The 27,608-nt window shown below is 40.9% G+C and overlaps 1 protein-coding gene across 1 annotated transcript; it reads right to left on the bottom strand.

Moving 5' to 3' along the window:
• Positions 1-96: 96 nt before the first annotated feature.
• Positions 97-27,608, bottom strand: LOC143335276 (uncharacterized). The gene is made up of 48 exons (XM_076754566.1): positions 27,540-27,608; positions 23,367-23,435; positions 22,202-22,226; positions 22,048-22,065; positions 21,619-21,684; positions 21,198-21,334; positions 21,002-21,118; positions 20,505-20,562; positions 20,369-20,416; positions 20,154-20,222; positions 19,664-19,803; positions 19,014-19,145; positions 18,867-18,924; positions 18,348-18,428; positions 18,123-18,166; positions 17,944-18,012; positions 17,824-17,848; positions 17,704-17,733; positions 17,294-17,362; positions 17,058-17,197; positions 16,444-16,563; positions 15,776-15,830; positions 15,423-15,467; positions 15,252-15,308; positions 15,017-15,165; positions 13,307-13,408; positions 12,544-12,592; positions 12,376-12,456; positions 11,726-12,214; positions 11,563-11,634; positions 11,264-11,400; positions 11,057-11,158; positions 10,826-10,883; positions 9,841-9,989; positions 7,746-8,460; positions 7,531-7,652; positions 7,319-7,432; positions 6,997-7,054; positions 5,593-5,721; positions 5,304-5,486; positions 4,637-4,981; positions 4,479-4,553; positions 4,245-4,378; positions 3,996-4,127; positions 3,780-3,837; positions 3,610-3,684; positions 3,394-3,483; positions 97-3,010 (listed from the first exon to the last, which is right to left on the bottom strand). The coding sequence occupies exons 1-48, from the start codon at positions 27,564-27,566 to the stop codon at positions 1,233-1,235; spliced, it is 7,095 nt and encodes a 2,364-aa protein (XP_076610681.1). The 5' UTR covers positions 27,567-27,608; the 3' UTR covers positions 97-1,232.

Raw genomic sequence — 27,608 nt, 5'->3', positions numbered from 1 at the left:
CCTGACAAGCCCTCATCTTCATAGATAAGAACTCAACCTTCCCTACTACAGTAGAGAGTGTCAACATGAACTGAGTCAATTAATCGTGCTTCAGAGTCACTCGGTTGGTGTGGGAGGAACAAGACTCAGTTCAGGGTGTGCTCTGAAGGTCAAGGCCAACCTTCTTGACAGAAGTATTTGCTTTTATTAAAAGGAGCTTTCTGCCAAGAAAAAGGCCTCTCAATCAGTTTCTGTCTGATCTAATTTTAAACCAGAACAAGTACTTTCACATTCCAGCCAAATGAGGAACTGGGAAGTTACACATTACTCTGCCATAGGAAAGTGGCAGTCAGAGACCGTCTGTGGCACATTTCGCCTAGTTTATCTCAGAGGAACATGCAACAATTCTGCACATCCAACGTGGTGCCCGGCTCTATAACCCCATCCTGCTCAAACGGTTTTTCCATTATATCATAATCAACATTCCATCTACTGCAAAAGCCCCGGTGCATTCTGGGACCAATTCTGTGAGCCAAAAGGAAGAGACAATTTCAGAAAACAAATACACGTGAATTTTATCAAAATTAACCAACAATGAATACAAAACCAATACAAAGATGTTAAAAACTTAAACCAGCTACAGTAGCTTAGTATTGTGGCTCAAAACTCAGCCTTCATATTTAAAACACATTCTGAAGTTGTTGCTACTCAAACAGACAAAACAAGTCAGCTTTTTTTAAAAAGGAAGTTTTAGGACTTGAAACATCTTCCTAACTGTGGCTACAAACAAACAAGGACCTAACATTGATTATTTTCAAGGTGCAAAAACGTTAACACAAATTAAGTGGGAAAAATATCAAACATAACAGGAACCCTCTGTTACAAAAAAAAAAAAAGAAAAAAGAAAAAAAAAAGCTTGTACATCTACAAGGTCAGTTACCAAATGCTGGCCTGTGGCACATCCAGTTGGTACACCCCAGTGATGTGACGGGGTAAAGGATAATGTCAATGTGTATTAACTGCTCAGAAGCGTTCCCTTATATTCTCACATTAAATCACTTCCATCTCATTTGGGATGGTGAGTGTAATGCAGTGCTTAATATCCTGTATACCATCTTACTGATAAAGATGAAATATGAAAGCCATGTCTAAGTTAACTATGGCTACTAGAAACAAAGAGAGTAATATCAACTGGATGTACTGCAGAAATTACTTACCATGCCACTGTAAACTGATCTTGTTATTGACATGGTTTACCTGGTTGCATCATGGGGAACTGGAAGAGTGTTATTGATCATAGTAGGTGCTACAGTAAAAGAGTGTGCAGGCGTCTGGGATGTGATTTCAGGGCTGAGGTAAACTGAGGGGTGTCCTGTGTAATTATGTCGAGTGATTCTGTTGGTTCTATAGTCGTTCAGGTTAATAAACAATTGCGAACTGTTGGCTGAAGTGGTCAATGGAACAGCGTAGGCATTGGTCCTGTTGTCACCTATAGCAGCACTTGACCATGTGGAGTATTGCTGCGGCTGTGTTATTAACTGCTGCTGCATTTCCAGGTGCGCCTGTGCTGAGGGCATTGGAGTTACTAAGCTGTGCCCAAAACGGTTTGCTTCCTGCAAACCGTTTTGGGCAGAAAACTGGCTTGGATAGGACAGCCTTGTAGTGTACCCTTCGTTTTGGTGTAAACGTCCAGTGTATACAAGAGGATTGTTTGGTGTTGTGTAACCGGTAACAGCACCGGGAGGACAATAACCTGTTTGAACTGTGAAGAAACTGCAAGCGACCTGATTGCTTGTGTTCATCTCAGTGCGGTTCTGTTGATTATAACCACCCAAATTGCTGCTTAGTGGGTCTGGCCTGGTAGTTACGATGGTGCTAATGGGAATTCGAAAATCCCCAGTGCTGTCAGCCTCTGTGTGACCTTGTGGCTTTGGTATCTGACCTGGGCAATGGTTCATGGCTACCCATTGGAAGGGACGAGGCTTGACCTGGCGCACAGTTCCAACCATGTGCTCAACAATGACACTTCTCTGGTGTTGTGGGTCACCAGGGTCAGCAGTGCTGGCAGACCGCAACATGGTACCAACCGCCTTGGCTTCAGTCGCTAAATAGCCCTCAGGAGATGAGTGGTTGGCAGAGCCGGCACTAGAGGTGGTGAGTTGATTGTCAAAGCCTGAGACCACAGGAGCTGCTGTTGAAAATGTCCCTTCTGATGAGTTTTTTTTCACTGTATCATTAACCACCTTCTGCTTTGAATGCCATCTTGTTCGTTTTGTTGGCATTTTAGACCCAGTCTGTGCATACATTGGACAGCGGCTTCTTTCCACACCATATTCAGATGAATTGTCAGCACAGGTGGTGTTAGCATCATACAGTGCTGACATGTTTGCTGACGTTTTTACCTCAGCCCTCTTCTCTCTCAGAGTAGCTATTAAGCCTATTAAATCTGTGTGCGGTCCATAATTAATTTCTCTCATTTGACAGATCCTGGTCCCCGGATCCTTGTCCTGAAGAGACAGGAGGTTGGGGGCTGCACCACGGCAAACAGGAGTGGACTCAGAGGCTGATTCAGTGCTGCACTGACTGATAGGTTGCAGTGAGCCACATGTGCGTTTGGCTGGCAAAGGATCCTCGAGCTGGCACTTATTGGTGGCAGGTCTGACCGGTGCTTCAAGAGATGTGACAGCTGGCCTTTTCCTGATTGGAAGGCATTTATCTCTGGGAGAAACAGACAGGGTTTGACTGGCTTCAGGACTAACAACTGAGGAAGACGGGGATTCGGAGTGCGACTCGATGACACACCTCTGACTGTCCAGTGGTCTGAGTTCTGGTTGCATAGAAGGGCTACTGTAGCTCTCTTGTGGTTTCTGACGTGTGTCAGCACCAGGACATGGAAAGACAACAGAGTCAGCCTTTGAGGAGACACTGGTCACATCCAGAGGACTCAGGACTCTTTCTTGTTTGACCCCAAGCAAATCTCCAGCCATCGTAGTCTCTTCAAAATGATGTTTTTCTGTTTCTTGTACTGCTTCTATTAGACACAGAGGGGAGGGAAGGAGAGAGCACAAGAAGGAAAGCTTAAATTTATTACACCTTAGAGAGAGGAAGTGATGAGCCACAATTTGGAAATGATTTCCAGTGGTGTCAGATGTGCAAAGTGAAGCAGCATTTCACATGTCTCAGTCATGCACAAGTCATTTTAGTTTCAAATGGTTTTGAATTGCAGTTGTAGGTCTTGGAGCCTAAGACAATTCTACTGAAATAATTTTTTTGCCACAGACTTATCACTGCTTGGAATTCTGGGCCACTTTTTCTGAATTAGAATTAATAATAACATTCAAGCAAGTTTATTAACCGAGTGTACCTCAACCTGAGGAAAAAACTTAATTATTGTAAATATGCTAATTGTCATACCATTATCACCTCTCTGGTCTCTCTCAGGTGCTTGTGTTGACTGCTCTGCTGTGGGAGGAGATTCCTCTTGACTCTGCTCAGGCTGCTGGTCTGTGCAACAAGCACAAAGCAAAAACCCATCCCTCATACCCATATTCTGCATGTATGAGTCACTTTACTTAAGCTGTGTATAAGAATGAGGGAAAAAAAAATTAGCCTGTGACTGGGCTGACTCACCCTTTTGTTGGAGAGCACTGATGGGTAGACAGCTCAGTTTCGGCTCTCTCTCGATGTTTTGCACCAATTTTAAAGCTAAAAGCAAACAGCACAGTTGAGACTACATAATTACTGAATGCTCCCATTGACCATAACTTCTGTAGATCATTGTATAATAAGCTTACTGCTACCTTCACTGAATGGAGCTGTCTGAATATGTTTATACAAGTCCTCTCTCAGCAGTATAACCTTTGAGAAAGAACACACACAAGAACATAATGTATTTCCACTTTGTATTGTAACTTGTGTTTTGACAAAATCATGCCATGTATGTCAAGTATGTTTAAATACATCATTACCCAAAGTGCCCCAAGGACATGAGATAACATGCATGATACATATGTTACCTTTGCATCTATCTTTTCGTAACGCTCCTGCTTTGACAACATCCCAGCAACGTCCTTTAAGATTTCCAGTTTCATATTTTGGAGCAGGTCCTCCAGCCAGAACGACTTGTACCACTCGGGGCGCTGCGTCCGCTGAAAGACATGCATATCACATCATAAAACAAACAAAAAAAAAAACATGTGGGAGCAAATATTTAATTTGCTTTTGTTGTTTAGAGGTTTTAAATGCATTATTGAGACGCCTCTCACCACGTAGTTGAGCTGGTGCGGAACGCTGACCATGTGCTGACAGACGTCACCGGGGTGGAGCGTCTCCCTGCAGCTCTCACACAAGAAGAACGTGCTCTGTTTCGGCGATCTACACTCCCACACCGAGCCCAGACCTGATGAGGATGCACCATCTTTAACATACTGTGTGCTTTTGTGAAACGGCATGAAATACTGGAATGGAAACGGTTTGCTGTGTAAGTTGGACACACCCACCTATAACTTGTTCATTGTCAAGTCCACTCACAGTCAAGTAAGTGTACAAACAACTGTGACCCCGAGTTATTTTCCCTATGATGGCCATAAAAAAAGAAATCAAATCAGTGTATTCAATGGCAATAACCACCACAGACTCATAAATGCTTAACACGTACCTACTGAAATCCTTGAAAGTGCCTGTGATGCACTGTGCTGCCCAGGTCCTGCACTGAATCCTGAAACATGACCTGCTTTCTGGCTGGGTCTTGACTGGTTCTGCTCTGGCTTCACTGAAGCAGCAGCAGGGAGGGGGTCTGGCTGGAAGAAATGTACAGTTGATGTTTTCTGAGTGCATTCCAGCACCTTCTGTGTGTCCTGTAACTCTGGGTCACTCCTCTCTTGTTGCTGTCTTGTCTCAGCAGTCTCTTGGCGTTCATCTGGAATTTGGGCAAATCCGCCTTCAGATTCTGAAGCACTGGAAAGAGGATCTACACAAGCCTCGGGTATCTCCATTGTGACTGCTGGGAGGTAGGGAGAGAGGGAGAGGGAGGTGGTGGACTTGTGTAAATAAGTGATGATGCAGGAGGAGGAGACAAAAGAAAGACACGGCCAGAGCCATCATTTGAGTAGTGGCCAAAATAGCATGTTACAAGCACAACAGCTGAAAGGGAAAGAACCAGGAATCTGAACTGCAGGTGTGACGTCAACCGTCGACTGGGACTCCACATCAGACTCAAATGTCTCCACTTAAACACTGACTAAACAGTACAAAGACTATCTAGTATTAGCAGTTGTGTTGAAATGTTTTTCTGTTGGTGAATGTGTAATGACACACAGACATGCCTGCTGTGTCTTGAAGCGTAGAAGTAGCCATGGGCTCTGGTTCATTTTCAATTAAGTTCAGACATGGCTGAAGCTGGTCTGAAATCAGTTCATGAGCTTCTGGCTCTGGGCTCTTCAAGCTCTGGGCTCTGTCCGACTGACCCGCAGCAGGATTTCCTTCCTCTTTTGAGATGGATTCAGTTTCTGCATGATGGACAGCAATATATTAAAAAGCATGAATTTTCAGAATACATATCTAAAGTTCAAATGTATTGCAAAGTTGGTGCTTAGAACAGACACATGAATTTACCATCATCTGGCCTCGAAGCTTCACATGGACTAGCAGAGGCAGCTGGCGGTCTCAAAACTGCAGTGTCGGATGTGGAAGAGGAGACCTGCGAGTCTTCCGGTCTCATCATTGCTTTCAGTCTTTCTAGAGCTGGAAAAAAAAAAGAGGGAATTAAGACTGAAACAATAAACTGCACTGAAAAAGAATAAAAATCTCCATTGTCAGCAATTTTCCTGCAAAGTTGATCATTTATCATTCCATGTTTCATTTAATGCAACATTATACATGGTAGACTTATAAAAAGTGAACTGTGGCTGTCTATTCCCCATTAACAGTTCATAACTGAGTCAGTGTTGACTTGAAATAAATATATCAAACCTTACAAAAACAAAATAACTTGATAAAGTATGTCAAGGTACACTGCTGTCAAATACTCATGATTTCCAAATAAGGACAAGCAGAAAAGGTTATAACCCTCGGACGACGGGACACTGAGAACATTAAGTATTTCAGAGTGCTCAGAAACATGTTTATGATATTAATACCACTTGATGATTTGTGATTTTCTTCTATGCTTAAATTTTACATTCAAACAATTTCTCAACATCGTCTCTTTACAATTTAGAAAAACGCCATTCCATTTTCAGTACATTTCGTAGCTAAAGCACAGCTTATCGCTATAGTTTTCTTTCCATAAAATACTTAGATTCTGTCATGCCAATATCGCTTTCTTTCCTAAAGGCTGTTTTGCCTCTGGCCCCACTGCTTTCACTGCTGAACAGCTCAACAGACAGCAGAGGGGCTGCTCCTGCTCAGCTTGGTCAGTCATGTAGAAAGACATTTATGGTGGGTTATTAGCACATTGTAGCAATTTTGCTTTTATATAGTTGGGACTGTACTTATCTGAGCCTATTGTCCTTCCCCTAAACATTGTCTTAACTTATTACACCATTAGGTAATTTCCCAACATATATTAGCAGATGACTTTTCTTGTGTCTAATTACATTTCCTGTTCCAGATGTTCCCTGATTACAAGGACATCCTTGAGGTATGTCCTCTTATTATTTAATAATCTCCTTTAGACAGATTACGCCAGTATTTTCCTTCCTTGGTCTTGTTTTCCAGTTTTGCCTAAGTTATTACTAGTTCCAGACACCATTATGTCTTGGCTGTTGCTTATGATATTTTCTTTAAAAATAATAGGTTTATGCAAGTGCACTTAGGGTTTCATCACGGTCACAGTGAGGTTACATGGACAAAGTTCATAACAGCCATTTCATCCTCATTAACCCATTTCCTTCTACATCGTACTAATCTACTTCCTTTATCCAATACAACACGTGACAATCATAAAGCACCAAAACATGACATTTCTTCTGCACATCACATATCTTTGTTAGAAAAATTATACTACAACATCTTTACCTTTGTGCACCGGAAGAGCAGCCAGCTTTTTGTACTCATCACTGTTCAGTTTCTTTTTCTATGAGAAAGACATCCAATGGGAATTGAAAACCACACAGGCTACTCAGTGAGACATTTAGAAGATGATGACTCTCGCTTGCACAGAATGAAGGTAGAATAAATATCTGAAATACTGTCATCTGGTATTTGATATATCAGCTTCCACATGTCTTACTTGAGTGAATTTTTGTACCTGGTGTATCACCATGAAAGCAGATTAACAATCACACACAAACTGTCAATTCTGGGTCATTTTGAACGTGCAGAGGCTCGAGCTGCTCACCTGGGTTAACCCTGATACGACATCTTTCTCAACAGCAGCCAGTTGGCCCACCATCTTTTTCAATTTGCGCTTCAACTCAGATGGCTTGGCAGTCCACTCAGGGAACCTCATTTTCTTGTGAGAACATTATAAGCATGCAGTAAGCATATGTAACACAGCCCTGCTTTACAAGCTTCCTACATTTTCTACAACAAGACTTCTCACATACGCACCACATAGTTGTACTGGTGTCTGAAATCTAAAACGTGACTGGAGTGTTTCAATTTGACTGAACACAGCTGACAGAAGACTTGCTGCTTTTTCCCACAAGACACCACAATCAGCTGGCTTACGCCTGTAAAGACAACAATGCAGGTCTCTGACTTAAATCAAAAAGAGGCCGACTCATAAAAGCTCGCTGGGTGATGGTTCCAATATAAACACTTACCAACTTTAGGAGGACTTTTACTTGGCTTTGTCTTACTTCTGGAGGTATGTGACCGCTCTGTGGGTAGACTCCTGTTTTTAGACTTGAGCGCCGTCAGGTGGGAAGCTGCAGGTGCATTACTTTTCTCAACATTTGCTGCCACATCAGCATTTGGCCCCACCAAATTCTTTTTAAGTACAGTGTCAGCATTAACAGCTGTCACCATAGCCTTAGACGCACGTGTAGTTTGGGGTGCAGTTTCAGAATTTCTGGAGGTTGTGCTGGAACTACCACTAGCTGCAGTCTGTCTGGTGGTGATGGTGGTGGTTGCAGTGGCACTGGAGGTAGTTACTACAGATCTGCAGGCAGTAGAGACGGGTGCTGGTGATTTGCTGGCATCTGAATTAGACCTGGAAGACTCGACTGGACGTTTGGAGATGACCGTCATGGACACGGTGGAGGTGGTCACAGCAGAATCTGAAGCAATTTTTAATGGTGCCACAGTTGTGTTTGGGATGATTTCAGCTTTCACTTCATTTCCTGTAGAGTCAGGCTCCAAGCAGGTTGTGTTTGTCCCGCTTGCAGACACATGTAGACTTGATGCGTCTTCATGGCTTCGAGAAACAGTCATGTGGGTGTTAGAGTTGGTTTCCGTTATTACAGACGCGGCTGCAGTTACTGAAGATGGCTGTGCCTCAGAGTCTTCAGAGTCATCAACCACCTCCATATCCACCACCTTTGAAATGAAATAGGTATATTAATAGACTGCTCACTTTTCAAAGAGCTGTAGTATCATTTTTTCTAACACATATGTGACGACTGGGGAGAAACACTGTAACCAATAGTAGCTGATTTGCTGAGTGTGACACTGTAGTAGAAATAGAGAAATGGAGAAATCATGAAATCAACTAGGCTCATAGAGCATCCTTATCAGCACTCTTATCAGGGGCTTTCTGGGACTTCCCATGACTCATAGGCAGGTGTCTTGGCAGCTGTCTTGGCAGCTGCTTCTCTGTGTGGTGCACTGAACTCTGGTTACCTCATATAACCTTACTGTCTAAACAAAGGCCTTTAAGCATGTATTCTTTTGCAAATGGTGTGTTTTACTATAACTACCAATGAACTGATTATTCTTATAATCTCACCATGGTTTTGATATAATCCTACAGTGCACTTAATGACAATACTACTCTGTATTATGTTCTTATTACTCTTTATTATGCTTGATTATTCCTTTGCTAAGACATTATGGTGTCTAGAGTTCATAAAACTCCTTTGGCTGGCTGACTCGCCTTATGCCGAGTCAGCATTAAGGATAAGGAAGAAAAAAGTGAAAACCAGGCAGATCAGCTACCAAAAGATTACCTAATGGAGTATCAAAACATAACTATTGGACAATACGTAAGAGGACGCCCCAGGGGCATGGTAAAAGAACTAAATAAAAAGACAACGCCCAGATCATCTCAAGCCAGAACACTTCTAGTGCATCTCGTGTGCCCTCAAACCTGTTCTCCTTTTCTGTCGACATTAAAGTCGTTGCTTCCAGACTTTCTGACTTCTGCTGATTTTAACTGAACACAAGAAGGTTTTTTCTGAACAGTTGAACACGGTTGAAACTTTGATTTTTGGTCCATGTGGCTTGGAACTTCGGTTTCAATACACCACACTACACAACAAAACATCACTGTCCATCAATTGTGTTATGTTACTTTGGTGAGACTTATTTTTCATGACGTACCATGAGTTGGTTCTCAGGTGACTTCGTATCTCTACTCCCAATTTCATATTTAATCTCTCATAATTACAGTTAAATGAGGTAATGCAGTAATTTTAATACAATCCCAGCAAGTCAAATTACTATCCAATAATACATGAAAGATACCAATAAATTCTAAAACAGATGTCTTCTTGACCAAATGGTCACAGGTGAAGAGAAAGAAAGCAAGAACCAAGCCCTTCTGAGCCCTGACCCATAGTCAACGTGTGAGATATAACATGCCAGAAATCCCTCAAGTTAGAACTGCAGTGACAAAAGACGCATGTGAAGGAAAACCTGGGTCGCCCTTATGACAAATGAAAGCAGCAGAAAACAATTTAGCCCATCTGACTGACTGACCTGGTGGTCATCTGAGAAAGAACAGACCTCACGTTGAGGTGACTGAAGGGTGACTGAGGTGTCCACAGGCAGAACAGCAGACGGAGCTGAGGTCCACGGGAGTTCACGGCAACCGTCCTGAGCCTGGAGTGCCTTTACTGTCTGCATGGCTGTGTAGACGATGGAAAAATAAAGAAATACCGCACAATATAAGTTCAGACTCGCTCGTTTCTCACACCAAACTTCAACCAAAACTAGTGTAGAGACCTTCAGCTAACCCCCCACATTCCTTCAGGAGAGCTGGGGAGAAAAGACATTTGAACTACAAAGGGTTGGTTATCATTTAAACTGCTTTCATGGAGAAGCTAATCCTCCCTTCCAGCTCCACACCAGATAAAGATGTTAAAACAGTCAGGATTGACTGTTAACAGGTCTCAAGAATCTGATAACACTGACAAGCTGTAAATCAGACATTCCTGGAGCAAACTGTGCTGTGTGTCTGTGTGCTTTCTTTTCTACCACATCAGGATAATGCAAACTATATGTTTGATTCAACTTTAGATGTTCCCAAAGCACTAAACTCATAATTTGTATGGTATCAATGTTTTTAGCTTGTAAAATGACAAAACTATGATCTTAATTCTCATAAGCATTTATATCCAGGTTTCAAAGTCTGTTTTTTTTTTACGTTTTGTCTTCGTTTCGTTTGGTTCTTCTTTCAGTCTTCTTGTAACTTCATTTTTTTTTGTTTGTCGTTTGTCTTTTTCCAACCTATTGGCGCGTATCAAGACCTTACGCTTCAGATGATGAGACTGATCTACCATTAATTCATTAATCATTATTAAATAAGCATAAAAGAATAAATAAAATCCTTCTGATCTGATAAGGGTTGGTGCTCCTTTCTATATTAACAAGTGCAAACATTAAAGACAAAGGTTTAATAACCTAATTCCCCTACACCAGTACGAGCAAAAGGACCCAAAATTAAGGAAAAGTGTAACCTTACCTGATTTGAAGTTTTGTTTTAAGATGTTATTGTAAGTCTCTTCATCCAGATCAACAACCTGGAGTCCAGACATAAAGAATCAGTCAAATGTATTACTGAGTTCTCTCAGTTATTTTGCCTTGTTCTTTTCTCCAACATTATCCAGGACTGATCAAAGGAAAACGGGTTGATTTTTTATCTCAGTATATGAAGTTATAACCATGTCCACAAGGACAAGAAACAGGACCAAACCTGAGCCTCTCCATATCCGTTCTCTTGTTCAAACAAAGTCGCCAAATGTCGAATGTTCTCCCTCAGCTGCTGCTCTGGTGGAAGTGTGAGTTTCTGGAACTTCTAATGTCAGAAACGAACATAAAAGAAGGCATTACGATTACAAAACATCTGTTGTGTATGTATACAGTGTGGAAAAAACTATGTGGCATCCTTATCTCTACTCACCCCCAGATACAGTTTCTGGTGATAAGCTCCAGTAACGTGGCTGATGACGTCCCTCTCTGGGATCATCAGGGAGCAGCACTCACAGAGGTAGATGGGGTCATGCCGATCACAACAGCATTCAAAAAGTGCACCAAAGCCTAGAAGATATATTGGTCTGTATATATATTAGTGCATCTTTTTCTCATTTCCTCTCTGACCTTCCATCATGAAAACGCATGTTAAACCAGCAACACAACAATTAATATGAAAGCTGTACTAACATAGCTGTCTCCAAGAAAGAAAAAAAAAAAGGCACTGACCAATCAAAGGCTCTCGACTCCTCCTCTTGACATACTGCCACAATGCTTGTTGGTGGTTCACATTGGAGGAATCTGTAAGACAATCGCAGACAGCCACTGACTGAGCTATTTTCACAGAACAGGAGAAAAATCCTCCACAAACTTAAATATGGCGTTTACATACCTTTATCCTTTGCAGTCTCATGATTTGGTTTGCCACTGTCTCCCTTGTCTGCGGTGGTCAGCTGCTTTTGTTCCTGTGTCAGGATGTCTTTGCTAGTTTCGCTCCTCTCTTCTCTCGTCTCGCTCTGACAGCTTTCTCGGGTCTCCCCACTTGGGTTTCTCACTGCAGGCTCTTCCATCTTCTCCATTTTCACCTGGCATGTCTCACTACCTGCATTCTTTATCTCCTCTGAGATCCTCTCTGATTCTTTTTCGCTTGGTGCAGGAGACTCCTTGCAATCCATCTTTTCAACATTGTCTTTACTTTCTTCACGGGGCGTATTGGTGACTTCAGCACTAACTTCTGCTGAAATCATTTTCAGGGTTGTCTCATTATTTTCTGTACATTTTTGATCACTCTTTTTCTCAGACCCCTCCATCATCTGGCTGTTTCCCTGACTGCTGTCTCTCACAAGGCCCTTGTCCACGTCTTTCAAAGATTCTCTGGGGACTGAAAAACATTCAGGGCATTACAAATGCATTTGATTATAATTATCTGAAATATCTTATCAAGTATCCAAACAGGGAGCAAAAGAAAGTCCTAACACAGGAACCCAAGCCTCAGTCATTAAAAAAAAAAAAAAAAAAAAAAATCCATTTGGCTCGACTTACCCAGCTTCATTTTAGGCTTAATTATCGGTTCAAGCTGTCCTTCCCCAGCTCTCTTCTTTGCAGATCCCAGGATGAATTTTGCTGGAACAAAATAGTGTAAGAATAGTCAAGAAACCGATTTGGTTACAGGGTCCAATGTGGAACATTCATTGCAATACAAATACTCACCTTTGTTGTAGGAGTATGGCTCCCAGAGGGGCTTGTCCAACTTTATTTCCTTTGAAGACAGAAAATGTAGAAACATATTGTAAGCAAAACAGCTTGACTGGAGGTGGAGCAACACAGGAGGGGAAAAAAGAAAAAAAAAAAAAAAAAGAGTGAACCTGCAAATCATTCTCCTTAGGTTGAACACTGTGGCATTCTACTCGATAAGACGGACACCAGATGCGCCCACAGAATCCTCTCTTATCTGTCAAGGTTAGGTCTGTCTCATTAGATACACGCCTTGAAACCAACACACACACATCTTTTGTATTATATTTCAGTTAGTTCACGTGAACTTTGGTTGGCCCGTTCACATCAGAGATAACTGGCCGATGAGAGATCGCATTTAAGTCCAACCTCTGTAACGGGGCAAGTCCCAGCCCGAGAAGATAAAGTGTGTATACATCCGGAAGTCTGGGGTCGCTCTGACTGAGATCCTGTGAGAACTCTGTCACTTCGAGCCCAGCGCTGCCTTGCTTCACCCGTGACCTGAATATACTTTACATCTGTAAACTGATGATTTCTCCTGTCTTGTTCTTGGGCTTCCAACAAAAGTATCGGGCCTAACAGAAGCTCTGTGTCCATCAATCTGAAACATGATCTCCTGCAGTAGGTTTGTCTGCCCGCTCTAAATGCACTGATATCAAATCTCACACCAAACTAAATTGAGAAGTTGGTAGACCTGCTGCATGAACAGTACAGAAGTTCAGTGTTCTGTATACAATACCTGTACATGAAATACGGGGTGAATACGTGCTGCTTGTTTGGCCAAGTCCAACAAGGTCTGTGCATCAGTGGTTGAATTCAGCGAGCCTGGGTGGAAACGGTCCTACACAAAAAAAAAAAAAAAAAAACCCACACACACGTTTAGTCTAGTAAACAGTTTTTTGACTAATGTCTACACATCTACAGACATTTTTGAACAGTTTGTTTTACAGACCATCAGCAACACACAAAAGCCTACCAGAAAATCAAACATGGGACAAAAAAATACTTAAGTTTACAATATTTATAGACATTTCAGTTTATGTCTAATTCACCATCTGTGAAAATACCTGTCCTCTTGTCCTTCTCTAGCAACAACAGTATTTCCAACAGTAAGAAAATGCCATATGAATGAACTAGCTAGCTAATGTTAGCAAACAAAAATTGACCATACATAGAAGCTCTAATTCATAAGATAGCACTTGATATAAGCAAAATGTATTTGCCATGTTGCAAATTATCATCCAAAGGAAAATGCAATTGTCCTTTAAACTGCCATTAAAGCTCATAGGATTTGGCTAGAGTTAGCTTAGTTGGCTAGTAGCTTGTCTAGCTAACTAGCTAGTGTGATTAGAGCTGCAGTGTTAGCCAACAAGTGATATGATTATTATACATCAATTATTTAACCATTAATTTGTCATTTAGTCTACGTAGATAATGTCCAAAAAAGCATAAATGTCTGTCATAATGTTCTAGCACCCAGAGTGATTTAAGATTTGCTTGTCCAGCAAACAGATCAAAATTAATGTTAATGTTGGTGTTACATGTACAACTGTTATAACGGCTACAACTGGAAAAAAATAATAATAATAATAAAAAAAGGCTGCCAAACCTCACATTTGAGACACTGGACAGACCAACACTTATTTTTGCTAAATAAACAGCTTAGAAATTCAGGACACAATTGTTACCAAGTAATTTTCTGTCAATTATTTGACTCAGCTAATCATTTTAGCACTGCAAGCTAACTTATCTTAGCAAGCTAGCTTCTACAGTGCAGCTGTAGTTAACATTAGCTACAAGACACAAGATGTGATAATTGCCCAAACTGATGATGATTTTGGACTCACCTGAGACAAACAGTTGTAACTACTTTTGATTTTCCTTACATCTTACTGAAGAAGGGAATTTACCTTGCCATCAGGCTAACATACACATATCCGTATTGATTTTGTTACCTTCAGACACTGATTGAGTCAAAATAAGTCTTGAAATGTGAAAAAAAAAAAAAATAAAATATATATATATACACACACACACACACACACAAATACATAAAAAAATAAAAAGAATCAATTTTACAAATAGAAAGTCTCCATATTCTAAGATTTGTTTTTTTTTCCCAAATCTGAAGGAATTAATGAGTTATATAAACAAAACTCAAATTAGTCATCACTTTGTACTATATTAGCTGTACATACAGTACAAAAATGAAAAGAGTAACTGGTTAGAAATGTATAAATGACTGCTGTTAATGCCCCAAAAAAGTCTAAATTCATAAATGTACAGCACAATCAGGAGCTCCTACTGTTATTGTAGGTATCACTGAGTGTAGTTCTACCTTACAAAAATGAAACAACTTGCAAACAGTGCTTTGTGCATTTTATGTCATTTCAAATCAGTGTATTGGATTTCTTTTTTGCAGTGAGAAGTGTTGAGTAAACATACTCACGAGAAATGCTGTGACATGTTCCAGACTGAACACATGAGCGTAACATTCCATGTCTGACAAACTCCTTCCACAGAGCAAACACAGAAATGCCACTTTTGTAGACTGATGCCTTGTGGAATACGCATCATGCATGACCATGAACTGTTGACCTGCAGTGATGAGGTATAAAAAAGTAAAAAAAACATCCATAGTGTATTTCTCATTTCTGGAAATCTCTCTCTCCTGCGGGACTCACCGAGCAGAGGAAATCTCTCGTTTTGTTGAAGTTTGCTGTTTGTTTCACACCGTGGAACTGCGCAGATATATATTAAAAAAAGAAAAAAACAGACAAAAATCCATAGACCAGATTAAAGTAATCACTTCAAATATTTCATCTTATTTAAGAAGAAATCATTTTATGACTTGCCTTCACGCTTTAACAGAGTGTGGTGTAGTTCAAGGGTCGCCATCACTGCAGACAAAATCAAGAGACAAAAGTATTTGAAACTGCTTCATGTCTCATTTTTGGATTTTAATGTTCTTCCAGTGCACCAGGTGCACACAATTTTGACTTCATAAAAAAATAGCTATGTGAGGAAATGTACTGACGTAAAGAAAGACTGAAACTTCAGTGTATTAATTAGTGGCACTTCATGAAAGTGCCACTTCACTGTTCTGTCTAAAACGCAGATCTAAATGCAGAGAGGAAAGATACAGTGAGTTTCTCTCCCCAGCCATCTCTGAATAATTTACATCACTTTAATTAAGACCAATTCCTACCTTCTGGGTAACAAGGGATGAGTTCCCAAAATATGCAGTATGGGACATCAAGCACCTGAGAGAGGAAAAACCATTTTTATTACACACAAAATGAGTGTATTCTATTCCCTTTACTAGCACTACCGTAACTGGTTGGTTTAAGACCCAATTGCAGTACCACCAGTACGCAGAAGTCGTTTTCACAGAGACAGATAAGCCGTAGTACAGATCAGTGTCCCATGCGGAACTACTGTCTCTCCAAGCACAAGATGCGGCAAGATTGATGTTAAGGGTCAAGGGCAGGCAGGTTCAGTAATAAGAGATCAGTCCAAAGGTAAATGCTAGAGAGTCTTCCATGAGAGCGAAGACCAATCTAGTGAAGAGTGAGTGTGGCAGAGCAGCTTAAATACTGGGCTGATTGGTAATGAGAATCAGGTGAGTGGGCAAGAGGGCGTGGCTGGAAAGGGGAGTGAGAGTGGAAAAGTACTGGCTGAGCAGGTGAGCAGATGGCAAGGAAATGGCAGCAGGTAAGAGACTGAATGCACTGTGACAATCACTGTGGTACTGTTAGTATTGGCCTTCTTAGACTCAATTTCAGATTGTATGCTATGAATCCGGTACAATTATTTTTGCACATTCTGCACAGATGTGAATACCTGAAGTGAGAACACACTGAATTGGCATTTTACCTTTAGCTTCATCTGGTTTGGTCCTCTTTCCTTCTCCTCTTCCCATGCCATCGACCTCAAGACTTCCACATCCAGATCTTTCTCCCAGGCAAAGGGGAGCCGCCAAGGATTCAGGTAAAGCTAAGAATTTAAGACAAATGCTGGTATTATGAACCAAGGTATATCCAGTAAGAGTCTGCTGTATAATGCTGTGTTTCTGAGCGGAATCTGAAACAGACGGTGTGACAAACGGTTTATTTTTTTTCTTTGAGTCAGTTTTTGGATTTCTGGATTCCCACAAGAGACTTTATAAATCTGTCTCTGTAATGTAACGACAAAAACAGATTGCTCATGTGACATTTGTGCACGCTGGTAAACAGGAACAGAGACGGTACGGCCCCAATACAGACACTGGGGGCAGACTGGACACAGTTCAATGAATTTATTCATGCTAAATGCTGCTGAGAGGCAGGCAAAGGTCAAAACCGGAAAAGGCACGTTGTTCGCTATTCTCACACACACACACACACACACACACACATTAACAGTGCTGCTGACGCCAACACACAGCTGCCCTGGTGCCGCTCTAGTGCAGATACAAACCACATAGGGAAATAACTGAAACAAGAGCTCACCAACGTGCGTATGAGATGCTTTCTAGAGGCGAAGTGTTGTCTGAGACCAGACTCACAGAAACAGTCCCGACAAGCGAAGCACACATAAATAGGGTCCCGCTGAACCTGAGAGCTGACACAAGCCACAACCAGGGATACACCTAAACACACACAATAAACAACACGTTTCATATTTTTCTGTTTAAGACTTTACAAAAACACAATGATAACAAGTGATAAGTGATAAGTGAGCTCACCAATAGCTGGTTGATTTTGCTTCAGTGTCTCTTTGTGGTATCTGTATAAGCCCAGATTGACTGTGCATCCTAACGTTTAAAGAAAGAGGATTAAGAGAAAGAGCAGAATAAATAGCCAAATCAAATGCAAGTTTTCTTAAATTATAGCAGATGTTAAAATCAGCTCAACCTTTGTGCCCAAAACAGAAAAAACCTACGATGTTCCATGATGAACTTTGTTTGGAAATTACGACACCATCAATCCATTCATCAATCATTGTAAAGAAAATGTCAAAAATGCTGTATTCTTGAGTAATGTTCAAATGCAAAGGTCACTGTGTGAAGTAAACCTAGGATATAAAACATATATATCATATATAATTATATCAGCTTTTCTCTGTATTGTTTTCAACAAAGTGAGCAAAGCGCACCTCTTTGGTCATCACCATTAGCTCCTGCATCTGTAAGAAAGAGGAAAAGTAATTATGTCTTATTTAAATGAGCTTTAACAATATCTAATAACATGAGAAACAAGTGAAAAGTGCCGGTACCTTTGCCAAAGAATTTCCTCAACATCTGGGGAAGACAGACAGATCTTATGTAAGGGTCATTTTTATAATCACAAATCCTTTTAGACTTTTCTGCCGGAAGATATGAAAATGTTGATGAACCTGTTTGTGTTTGAACCCCGACAGATGTTTAGAATACTGTGATGCAGTGTTGAAGCTCATATTGCAGTCCTGCCACAAAGGAGACACAAGGGTGAAACACAGCTCACTGTGTTAAACGACACAATACTCTGCAGGCTTTGAGAGGGAAATCCCAAATTGTGATATTTGTAATGTATCACCTGACAGTGGAGTTTGTACAGTAATGCTGACACAGCATGACGCTCTACAAAGAAAAAACAAAGGAGTAATGAGTTACAATATTAAAATAATTCCATGTTGTAAAAAAAGACAGTAGAGGAAATGTTAATAACGAGGGCCAACAGGCGTTTTACACAGCAGCCAGTGTAACAGATTAGTTACCCACTGGTCAAACTCCTACTCGTTTACACTCAAGTAATACATACCCAGTTTGTTCCCTGGTTTGACACTCGTAATCAAGCTGCTCTTCATGTTTTCCTTTGTGATGGACTCCAGTTCCTTCAAAGCTACAACCAAAGGCTCAGTGAGTAAAACGTCGCTCAAAGGAAAACAAACACACTTTGCAAAGGAACTGTCATCCTCGCCTGTGCACAGCTGAGCTTTACAAGGTTGTCCCTTTCATACCCAATCATTATACACAGTCACCTGTTACCAATTAACCTGTTTCGAACAGGTGCTTTTGGAGCATTCCACAACTTTCCCAGTCTTTTGTTGCTCCTGTCCCAAATTGTTTGAAATGTGTTGCCACATCCAATTCAGAATAAGCAGATATTACAAAAATCAATGAAACTAATGAGGTAAAACATTAAAATACATTGTCTTTGTACTGTTTTCAATTGAGTATGTGTCAAAAAGATTAGCTAATTATCACATTCTGTTTTATTTGTGTTTTACACAGTGTCCCAACTTTTTTGGAAACTGAGGCACGAAAAAGAAACACTAACCTTCTGCATAACAAGTGAAATTAACTGATGTGAATTTGGCAGGCTCCAGTCTCACTTGCTGTAACAAAAATCATACTTTTTCAAATTAGTGTGAACAAAAGAATCAATGTTGGAAACCTGCAGCAGAGATTTTGTTGAATTTATTACCTTCATATGAGTGTTTGCAGTGCCGTGAATTTCCTCTGTCTGCTTTGCAAAATGAAGCATCGTGGAGACAAAGGAGTCGGTGTAATGCTGGTAGCATTGCTTTGACATCAAGGTCGAGGGGTGCCACGCTCTCTGCAGATTAAAACCAACGTGAGGTGTGAAAGATGTGATGTGAAGACAAACTACTGATTTCAAAGTGACAGCTGAACAAAGATGATCAAATTTAGGGCAGATAATGTAGCGAATGCTGAGTAGAGTCGAACTGTTTACTTAATAATAAAACAAAGAGGTGCTGAGTGTTGGAAACCCCAAACATTTCAGCAGAAAACTGTAGATAAGCAACTGCTTTCTGCTGCTCGGGGTCTTTGTTCCTCTTGGAGGTAACCCAGACCGCAGGGTTTTACATTGGCAAGAACAATTTTTGCACCTTTGCAAACTCCTAAAGCTGGTGGCTTGCGGATGAGATGCCTCAGAGGCGTTAATTCCATAAGCAAACCAATGTCAATGAGCTAGACAAACTTTAATCTACTGAGCCAAGCTGAAGTAACCTCATATTTTCGTTTCCTTTCTCACGAGCACAAGAGGCTGAAGCAGTCTTTGTCTCCTGCTGGAGAAATTTCAGAAAGGAATATTCTCTTACTGCTACTTACAAAGTAACAAAAGATGTGGTCAAAGCTCAGGACATGTTTGATGATCATGTGGGGGGTCAAAGTTAGGTTGCAGAGCGTGCAGAGGTAGTATCTCCTCTCAGCTGGTCCAACACAAATGCATTCAATAATATGCTGCATTCCTGCAAGACAATGACAAATTGTAAATATGCGATATTCCACTTTTTACAGTTGATTCCGTTTTTATTATCAAATTCTGTAACGTTGTCTATGTTTTCTGCATCACGGAAATCACATGGGCCCTACGAAAGCACATGGTTCACGTGGATAGTGTTGGTATCCTGTCTGAATACTTTACTTTAATACTTTTTCCTTACACAAGCATATCCTTTAAGACTAAACACACCCCCTTCCTCATATCCCCCCCAGCCCCTCTGGTGACAAACAAAGAGGGTGTGGGTCAATCCACACTGCTTTAATTAATTAAAATGAAAAAAATGGCATCAGGTTATTTTAGCTAAAATGTACTTACCAAGAAGTGGATGTTTCCGGTTGCTGTCTCTCCGGTACGTTTGTATCATCGTCCTCTTTGGCATGCCAGCTAGTGTAAAAAAGAAAAGATTAAGAAAACAATGAAGGGCGATAAGAAAGAGTAATTAAACACAGATGTATATTAAAAATAATACAAGCAGTAGAAACAAGGGCAAGACTGAACTCTGTGACTGAATATTGAAAATGTGCACACACCTTCAAGTAGCTTCAGAAGCTTTTCATTTTCGGTGAGAGTCTGCATCACTGTGGAGGAGGATTAGATCATTTTCATTAACATACAATTTCAAAAGATTCATGAACAAATATTACATAGAGAAAACACATAATTTACCTTCAGAGTAGGTACTGTTTTCAAGCTTTTTCAACAGATTTTCAGGCAAATCCAACACCTGTAAAGAGAAAATGTGATGAAAACACATAACACAGTTGAAGCAGATTGATCCAAACACCAAGCAGTTCCCGTTTAAAGGATTTTCATTGCGGGGACGTTTCGAGCACAAGGCTACCAGTTGCCTTTTTAGACATACAGCAGATACAGACAATGACGTGAGCATTCATTTGTGGCATCCTGATGAATCCAAATCCTGTACTACGTCTCCTTTAAGCTCTGGTTTGGTCTTCACCAACTCCTGAAGGAAAAATCTGGTTCATAAGCTGCTAAATGCTCCACTATGTTCACCAGTTACCAGCGTGGGTGATAGTTCTTGGGGGTTTTCACTATGAGCGACACCTTTTACAAACAAGTAGTTACACGATCCACTGTTAATAGAAAAGGTTTAATTTAACTTTTCAATACATGTTTACGTTTATGATTCCAGGACTACAAACCTGTAGATGTCTGGGCCTGCATTCATTTGATTCCCTTGTGAGCTCAGCCCTCAGAGTGACTCCCATATTCATGCCGGGGAGCCAGGAGAACCTCAGAACATTGGGGTCCGTGTAGCTCTAAAACACAAAAACACGAATGAAATTGTGCTTCGAAAATTGTAAACATTGGCTGATTTCTATGTTGTTCGGCACTTACAAAGTAGTTGCTGCAGTGGTCACTTGAGAAGAGGTGGCACAGAAGTCTGTGCGGTGGACAGATTTCCTCACAGATGTGGCACAGGTAAAAAAAGGTGGTTGTCTCTGGACTGAAACACAGTGTCAGCAGATTCAAGCCTGGAAGAAGAACATTTAAAATAGATCATTATCTTTTACATGTTCAGCAGTACTGTAACGAGTGATGACATTATGACAGTGAAACTCTCACAGCAAAATCTACAACCTGAAACTCTGTAAGGCAAATGTGTCTATTACAGGTGTTACACACATTGGAAATATTCCTACATAAAAACACACACCAAACTGAAGGTCCACTTACAAGCTTTTCCCAGAGCTTCAACCATATCACACACAATAAATGGATACTGCACAGCATTTGCATTAAAAGACATTTTGCTAACCTACGACAGGATGTTTTATGTCTTTTTTGGTTTTCGGATCCATCACAATAATTTCAGGAAAGAAGCCTGTGGAGCAAACATAATGAGAGAAAAACCATTTGAGTGATTTAAGATGGCCCACTTTACTTCAATCTAAAAGTTCAAACAAACAGCTGGACTCACACAAATTTTAACGTGAAAATAAGAGTGATATTCACATTTGTTAATAACTCTGTGCAATGTTATTGGTTTGAACCGTTGCAGTCTTAACAATAAGCTAAAGGTCTGCTTCAAACAGACAATCCAACAAGCTCTTCCTTTGAAGCATACTGATGCCTTCACATCCCCTTGTTTGACTGCTAGAAGAAGTTTTTTATTTGAAAATCCGTGAGCCCTATTTGGTTTGTTCTCATGCAGGCACATAAGGAGAAGGAGACGAAGCATGCTTACCATGTTCACTGAACTTATCTAAACAGGTAAGAAACAAAGAACAAAGATTAGTGAACTGGACATAGAATGTGAATAACAGATGTTTCCTCATGCAGGAAACATAAGACATAAAACGAACAGGGAAGGTTAAAAAAAAAAAAAAAAAAGGCGTTACCTTTCTGGAAGACTTCTTCCATTTTCTGTTGGCAAAGAACAGAGGAAACACGCAGAAGTGGTTTATTAATGCCGAGAATAAGAAATGCAACAACAGAAAAACAGGGACTGTCTCATGATGGAGGATTACAGTTCACTGGAACACTGCACCAAATTAGTCAAACGCAGAACTGATAAATACCTTCAGGTATCCATCGACACACCATTGCATTTTGCAATCAGCTGGTCAATTCTACCATCTGACAAAAAGGTCCAGGGGTTGTGGACTTCAGCCCATTAGCTGTCCTTTGACTACTCAGGATATCCTCTTATTCTATTCTCCATGTCACAGGAATTTGCAAAAGAGGCCCAAGCCAGAAAACACATGATCTGTGAATGTGGTAGAATGTGTTTATGCAACACGCACTGCTAAATCTAGGAAGTGTTCTGTATCCTGTGGAAGTTCAAGTCATTATGACCTGATACTTTTGCACCGGCACCATGTAAGGAACATGAGCTAATGTGAGCCATTGTCATACTGAGCTACCATCTTGGTTGCAGAATGATGAAATGTCGTTGGATTGACATTCTTCCAAAATGAGTGGGTGTTGGTCACGTCTTCACAGAAGCCCCGTGTGTGTGTGTGTGCGCGTATACAGCATGTCTACAAAATTTTATAAACAAACATGGAACAGGATAGGTTCTGTTGTTGAACATCTGTTTGTGTTCACTGAATAAAATCCTGCTCTGGCTGCCTCTGCTGCACCGCGTCGTCAGTGTCACCTCTCTCCACAACATGAACCATGGCTGTAGCTACAATGATAATCTTTTTAACTTTGAACCGTCACTGTGTTTGTGCATTATTTGATGTGTATTGGAGTGCTTCCAGAAAATTTCCACGACAGGATCGATGCTCTGCCTCGGCACCTTTGCATGTGGGGTTTGCAGGTTCTGCATGTGTTCATGTCCTTTCACATTTAACAGGCCAAAACATGTAGTTTAGATGAAATGGAAACTCTGAAGTGCCCCTGCATACGCCATCTCCTGATGAAGGGTTCCCAGTAGTCAACAGGAAAGTTGCTTAATTGCCCAAACCCCTCTTTTAATTTTGGTTGGTCCACGACTCTGGGTGAGAATTTTGTGCCTGTTCCAGCAAACACTCTGTGTACACAAAGTCTAATGCCCACCTTCTGATGTGCCCTTGAGCGCACATGTCTCTTGAAATCAGATATCCCGTCAAATCTGAAGAGGCAGACCTAAAAGTAGGAAGGAAAAAAAAAAGAAAAAAAAAAGAGAAAAGGTGCATCAGCAACACAGAAATAGAATAAAATCTTGTTCCAGTCCTCATTCAAAATGGACCAAAGTATTGGACAGATTCACATTCAGAGCAGATGATGCAGCAGATAGCAGTCAGTTCTAGGAGTCATGAAATCGTCTGACAGGTGGAGTCTACCACATTTCCGACAGACCAAGCAATACCAAGAGCACGACCACAAACCCAAAGCGGCAGTTTGCATTCTCAGTTACTGTGCGACAGAGACGTTAGAAGTGCTCGTGCATTGCATCATTGTTCCTGAGCCTGGTCATCTCAGTGTGGAAGCGACACAGTGAGCAGGCTTGGTTGGATGTTTTATGATGCTGCCGGCCCTTTTGATAAGAGGAAGGACTGTAAACCCGGCTCCTTGGGGTCGGCATTATTTGAAACAGTGGCTAGATGGCAGAAGAAAGCTCCGAAAGAGGAAGAAGAGAAAAGAATGGATAGATTAGTAGATTGGACTAGGGAAATGCAAATAAGGTGAATGTTTGGAGGATGTGAAAGCGCTCCACCAAACCCGAGCAATTTCAGTATGTTTTTTATTTTTTTAAGCTAGCAACAGGAAGCGAAGCTGCAGGAGGCAGGCAGATTGCAGAGAGGAAAGGCAGAGAAAGAGGAGTAAAAAAGGGCAGAAACATTTCTGATAAATTGTCAGTGCTTTTTAGGAGAAGTCAGACACTCTGTTCACATACAGTCCTCTGCACAACCAAAACATCCAATGCCAGTTAAGACCTTGACTCCTCCAGAGGCACAATGTACTGAGCCAAAGATAACACACCTGGCCAAAACATCAAATGATAAAGCTTTCACTGACATTAAAACTGCTCAGCCTTTTCATTTGGATGTTGATGAAAAGAACAGTTTTGTAAATGCTGTTCTTTTTCGAGAGGGGGAGAGTAGGAGCACAACAGACAGGAAAGTGAACCCTTCAGTTTAATAAGTGTTGATGTACTATAGCTCTAAGTTAGAAAATTTGGAAATAGGACACCCCGCATGTGTCAGACATGTAGCAGCTATAGGGAAAGGAGTACAAAAAAAAAAAAAAAAAAACATCTCACATCACCGTGAACATTTCTTGACTCCAAAGCATTCACACTATCGGCACATGGACTCAAAGGCCTCCAACAGCTGCTTAACAAACCTCACATTCATTTCATTAGAGCAGGAGCTAAAATGGCCCTACAGATGGACACCAAACAAGATCATGACTGTGTAGCAGAAACTAATAAGGAAATGCAACTACACTCCACTCGACACAAAGAACCAATCGAAAATGCTTAAATTATATTGTGACGGACACGGCTTGATAGAATGTTTGGCAAATGCAAGACACTAATTACACTAAATTAGCAGTGACTATTTTCCCCCTATGTGGTTGTTGCTGCATACCATGCACCAGGCACCTCTGTCTAAAGTGTATCACTACAGCTATTAATGATAAATTTCCTCCACCACCTCCTTATCAATTCATCCTGGTCAGACGATTCCTCTGGTCTCCCTCTCTGAGCCCAGAGAGGAGGAGACTGAAGCAGAGCCCGATATGGAAGACAAAGGAGGCCGATGTTTGTATTCCTGAGCCCCTGTATACACATGCTACTTGCTAATGTTTAACACATTTTTACATATAGTTTTTGCATACACGTAGAGGCGTGATACTTATAGTTTTCCTGGTTTTTATAATCATTGTAGAATTGTGATCAATTGAGTGATGAAGTTGAAATAAAATAGGTTCATTTCCCAGTATCATGATTAATACTCTTGATATAGAATTAATGCATTAGAATTGTTTTATTATTTCTTGGTAACTGGCCAATTACATTCGGTCACGTAAGTCCAACTTCTGTACGGGGCTGTCTTAAGCCCAAGAAGATAAATGTGAACTTTTATCAGAGATCTGTACCCATTTGCACTCCACCAATTTTACACCTGAAATTCATTTTAATTGTTATGAGGACAAGGTTGTGAAGACAGCTGCATAATTAGGGAAAATGGGCATAACTGAGAAACATTACAGGAATCGTTGGTTCCAGTATTTTTGAACTGTACTCAAGACGATGCTGTTCTGACTCTGGCAATTTTTCAATCTGCCTCTTGTTGGCTCACCACTGCATGCCTTTGGGCAAGAAGTGTTTAGTTAGCGGTGTCCAACATGCAGTTCAAAAACACTTCTGGATCAATTATTGGTGTCTTCACAAAAGGTTCAAGGGTCCTGCGCAAAACACTCTCCCTCTCAGTATGAAGACCTGTAGAAGTATGAAGACCTACAGCTCTTCATATACTCTAGAAGGTGTGACTGTAACTTCAGTTCCTTGTACTTCATCTACTTGACATACCTCACCTCCCATTTTCTCACCAGGATATCAGGTCATTTTGTGTTTTAAACTGTGATGTCTAGACCTCTTAGCACCTACATACAAAATCCTGCAGGATGCCTCCAGTGTGGACCACCCCCTGGGGGGTCGGCACCAATACCCACAGCAGACCAGAGGGTGTGAAAACACACCCTCGGGTAGGGGGCGTTCCTCAGGTATGAATGTTTACCTCTTCCCATGCTGGGGTGTTTTCTTCATTTTACCGCTCATGTGATGACCTTTTCTTTGCTAAGAAAATAAAAACCTTGTCGGCCGGCAGAAGTCTCTATTTCATTCTCCACCAGAAGGCTCCTTCTTCGAGTTCCTCCCATTCCTGACAGACCACAACCCATTCTTTTAAGATCCAGTTTGAACCAGCTGTTCCAGCGTTAGGTTTATCTTCTGGCTTTTAGGGGATTTTTCTGACCTAACTGTGGCAGATGCCAACTACCCTGCTTGCTGTCTTCAGCTTTGGTCAATTTGTCTTTATAGTCTGATTTTGCATGATACAAACTTATGGGCTGTGATCACTCAGACTCACTCAACTCACATATGAATCGAATTTAAACACATTTTCCATTGTTTCTCAGTATAGTTCTAGTGTTTTTGCCTTTAACTCAAAGTCCCACTACACTATTTTACAGACTGTCCATGGTGTAAAATGTTGGTGTTTGCAGTTTAGGCCTATATTTGAAAACTAGACTGGATTTAACATGATGTGCATAAAAAAATGCTTTTTTTTTCTTTGTAATTAAGGTCATGACTCTGGTAATTATTTTATCCGCGATACTGTAACCTATCAAATCCCTTTTACCTGGCAACCTCTGTGTCTTCCAAACTCCAAATTTCAGCAACAAAATGACTGCACAAATCCACTGAGATGAAGGATAACTGTGATGTTCTGATGTTTACCTGGGGAGACCTTCAGTGGTGACTACTAACACAATGTTTATTTTGGACTATTAGTCTTACCGTAGCTTTGATGATACATGGTAAACTTTCACTTATTTTTTCTCTTTTGATTTTAGTTGGCCAGAAAACACGTTTGCCTATGAGTGCGGACTTATACAGTTATACAGTTATCTTTACATTGAATATTAATACTAGTGATGAAATCCGTTGTTAATGATTTCAAGTTCGTTCGAAATGTGTTTTTTGATCTTATATGCTAACCGCTAGCATCGTAATGGAATTTCGGATATACGTTAGCCATAAGCTAGCGCACTTGTTGCTATGTGTTTAAAATAGCCAATAACAATATTGTTCTAATACAACGTCTGTAACTGAATGAAATACTCAGATATGTATTCTTTTATCTGTCTAGTTTTACAGTGCACCCTGAGTAAAGCTTGGAAAGGATGAAAGCTGCTTCATTCTTTACCTTGGGGAAACTGTTAACTGCTGAGTTACTGACTGTTAACTGCTGTTATCTGCCGAGCTGATGTAGCAGGCTAGGCAGCGTCGGAAGTGGGCAAGTGTGCTGATCAACCTCTCTGTGCGCCTTTTCCACACTTGGTTGCGCAGTTACAATCCATAAAACAGATTTAAAGCTGAAAACTACAGATAAACCTCGACGGAGAAGCATATACACGAAGGCCACCCAAATGCCGAGTAGTCAATATCTTACTCGTGTTGTTTTTTTGTTTTTTTTAAGTAAGTAGGCGCGGAGCACCGAGGTCGACGCGTTCACCCACCTGGCATTCACAGTAGTTGAACTCCATGGTGAAAAGTTACCGCCAACACAAAACTGCAGAATCCGGCGC

The sequence above is a fragment of the Chaetodon auriga genome, chromosome 17 (genome assembly GCF_051107435.1).
Source record: "Chaetodon auriga isolate fChaAug3 chromosome 17, fChaAug3.hap1, whole genome shotgun sequence".
In the NCBI taxonomy this organism is placed as follows: Eukaryota; Metazoa; Chordata; class Actinopteri; order Chaetodontiformes; family Chaetodontidae; genus Chaetodon; species Chaetodon auriga.
Note: the sequence above shows the minus strand (reverse complement) of the source record. Positions and strands in the feature narration are given on the sequence as shown.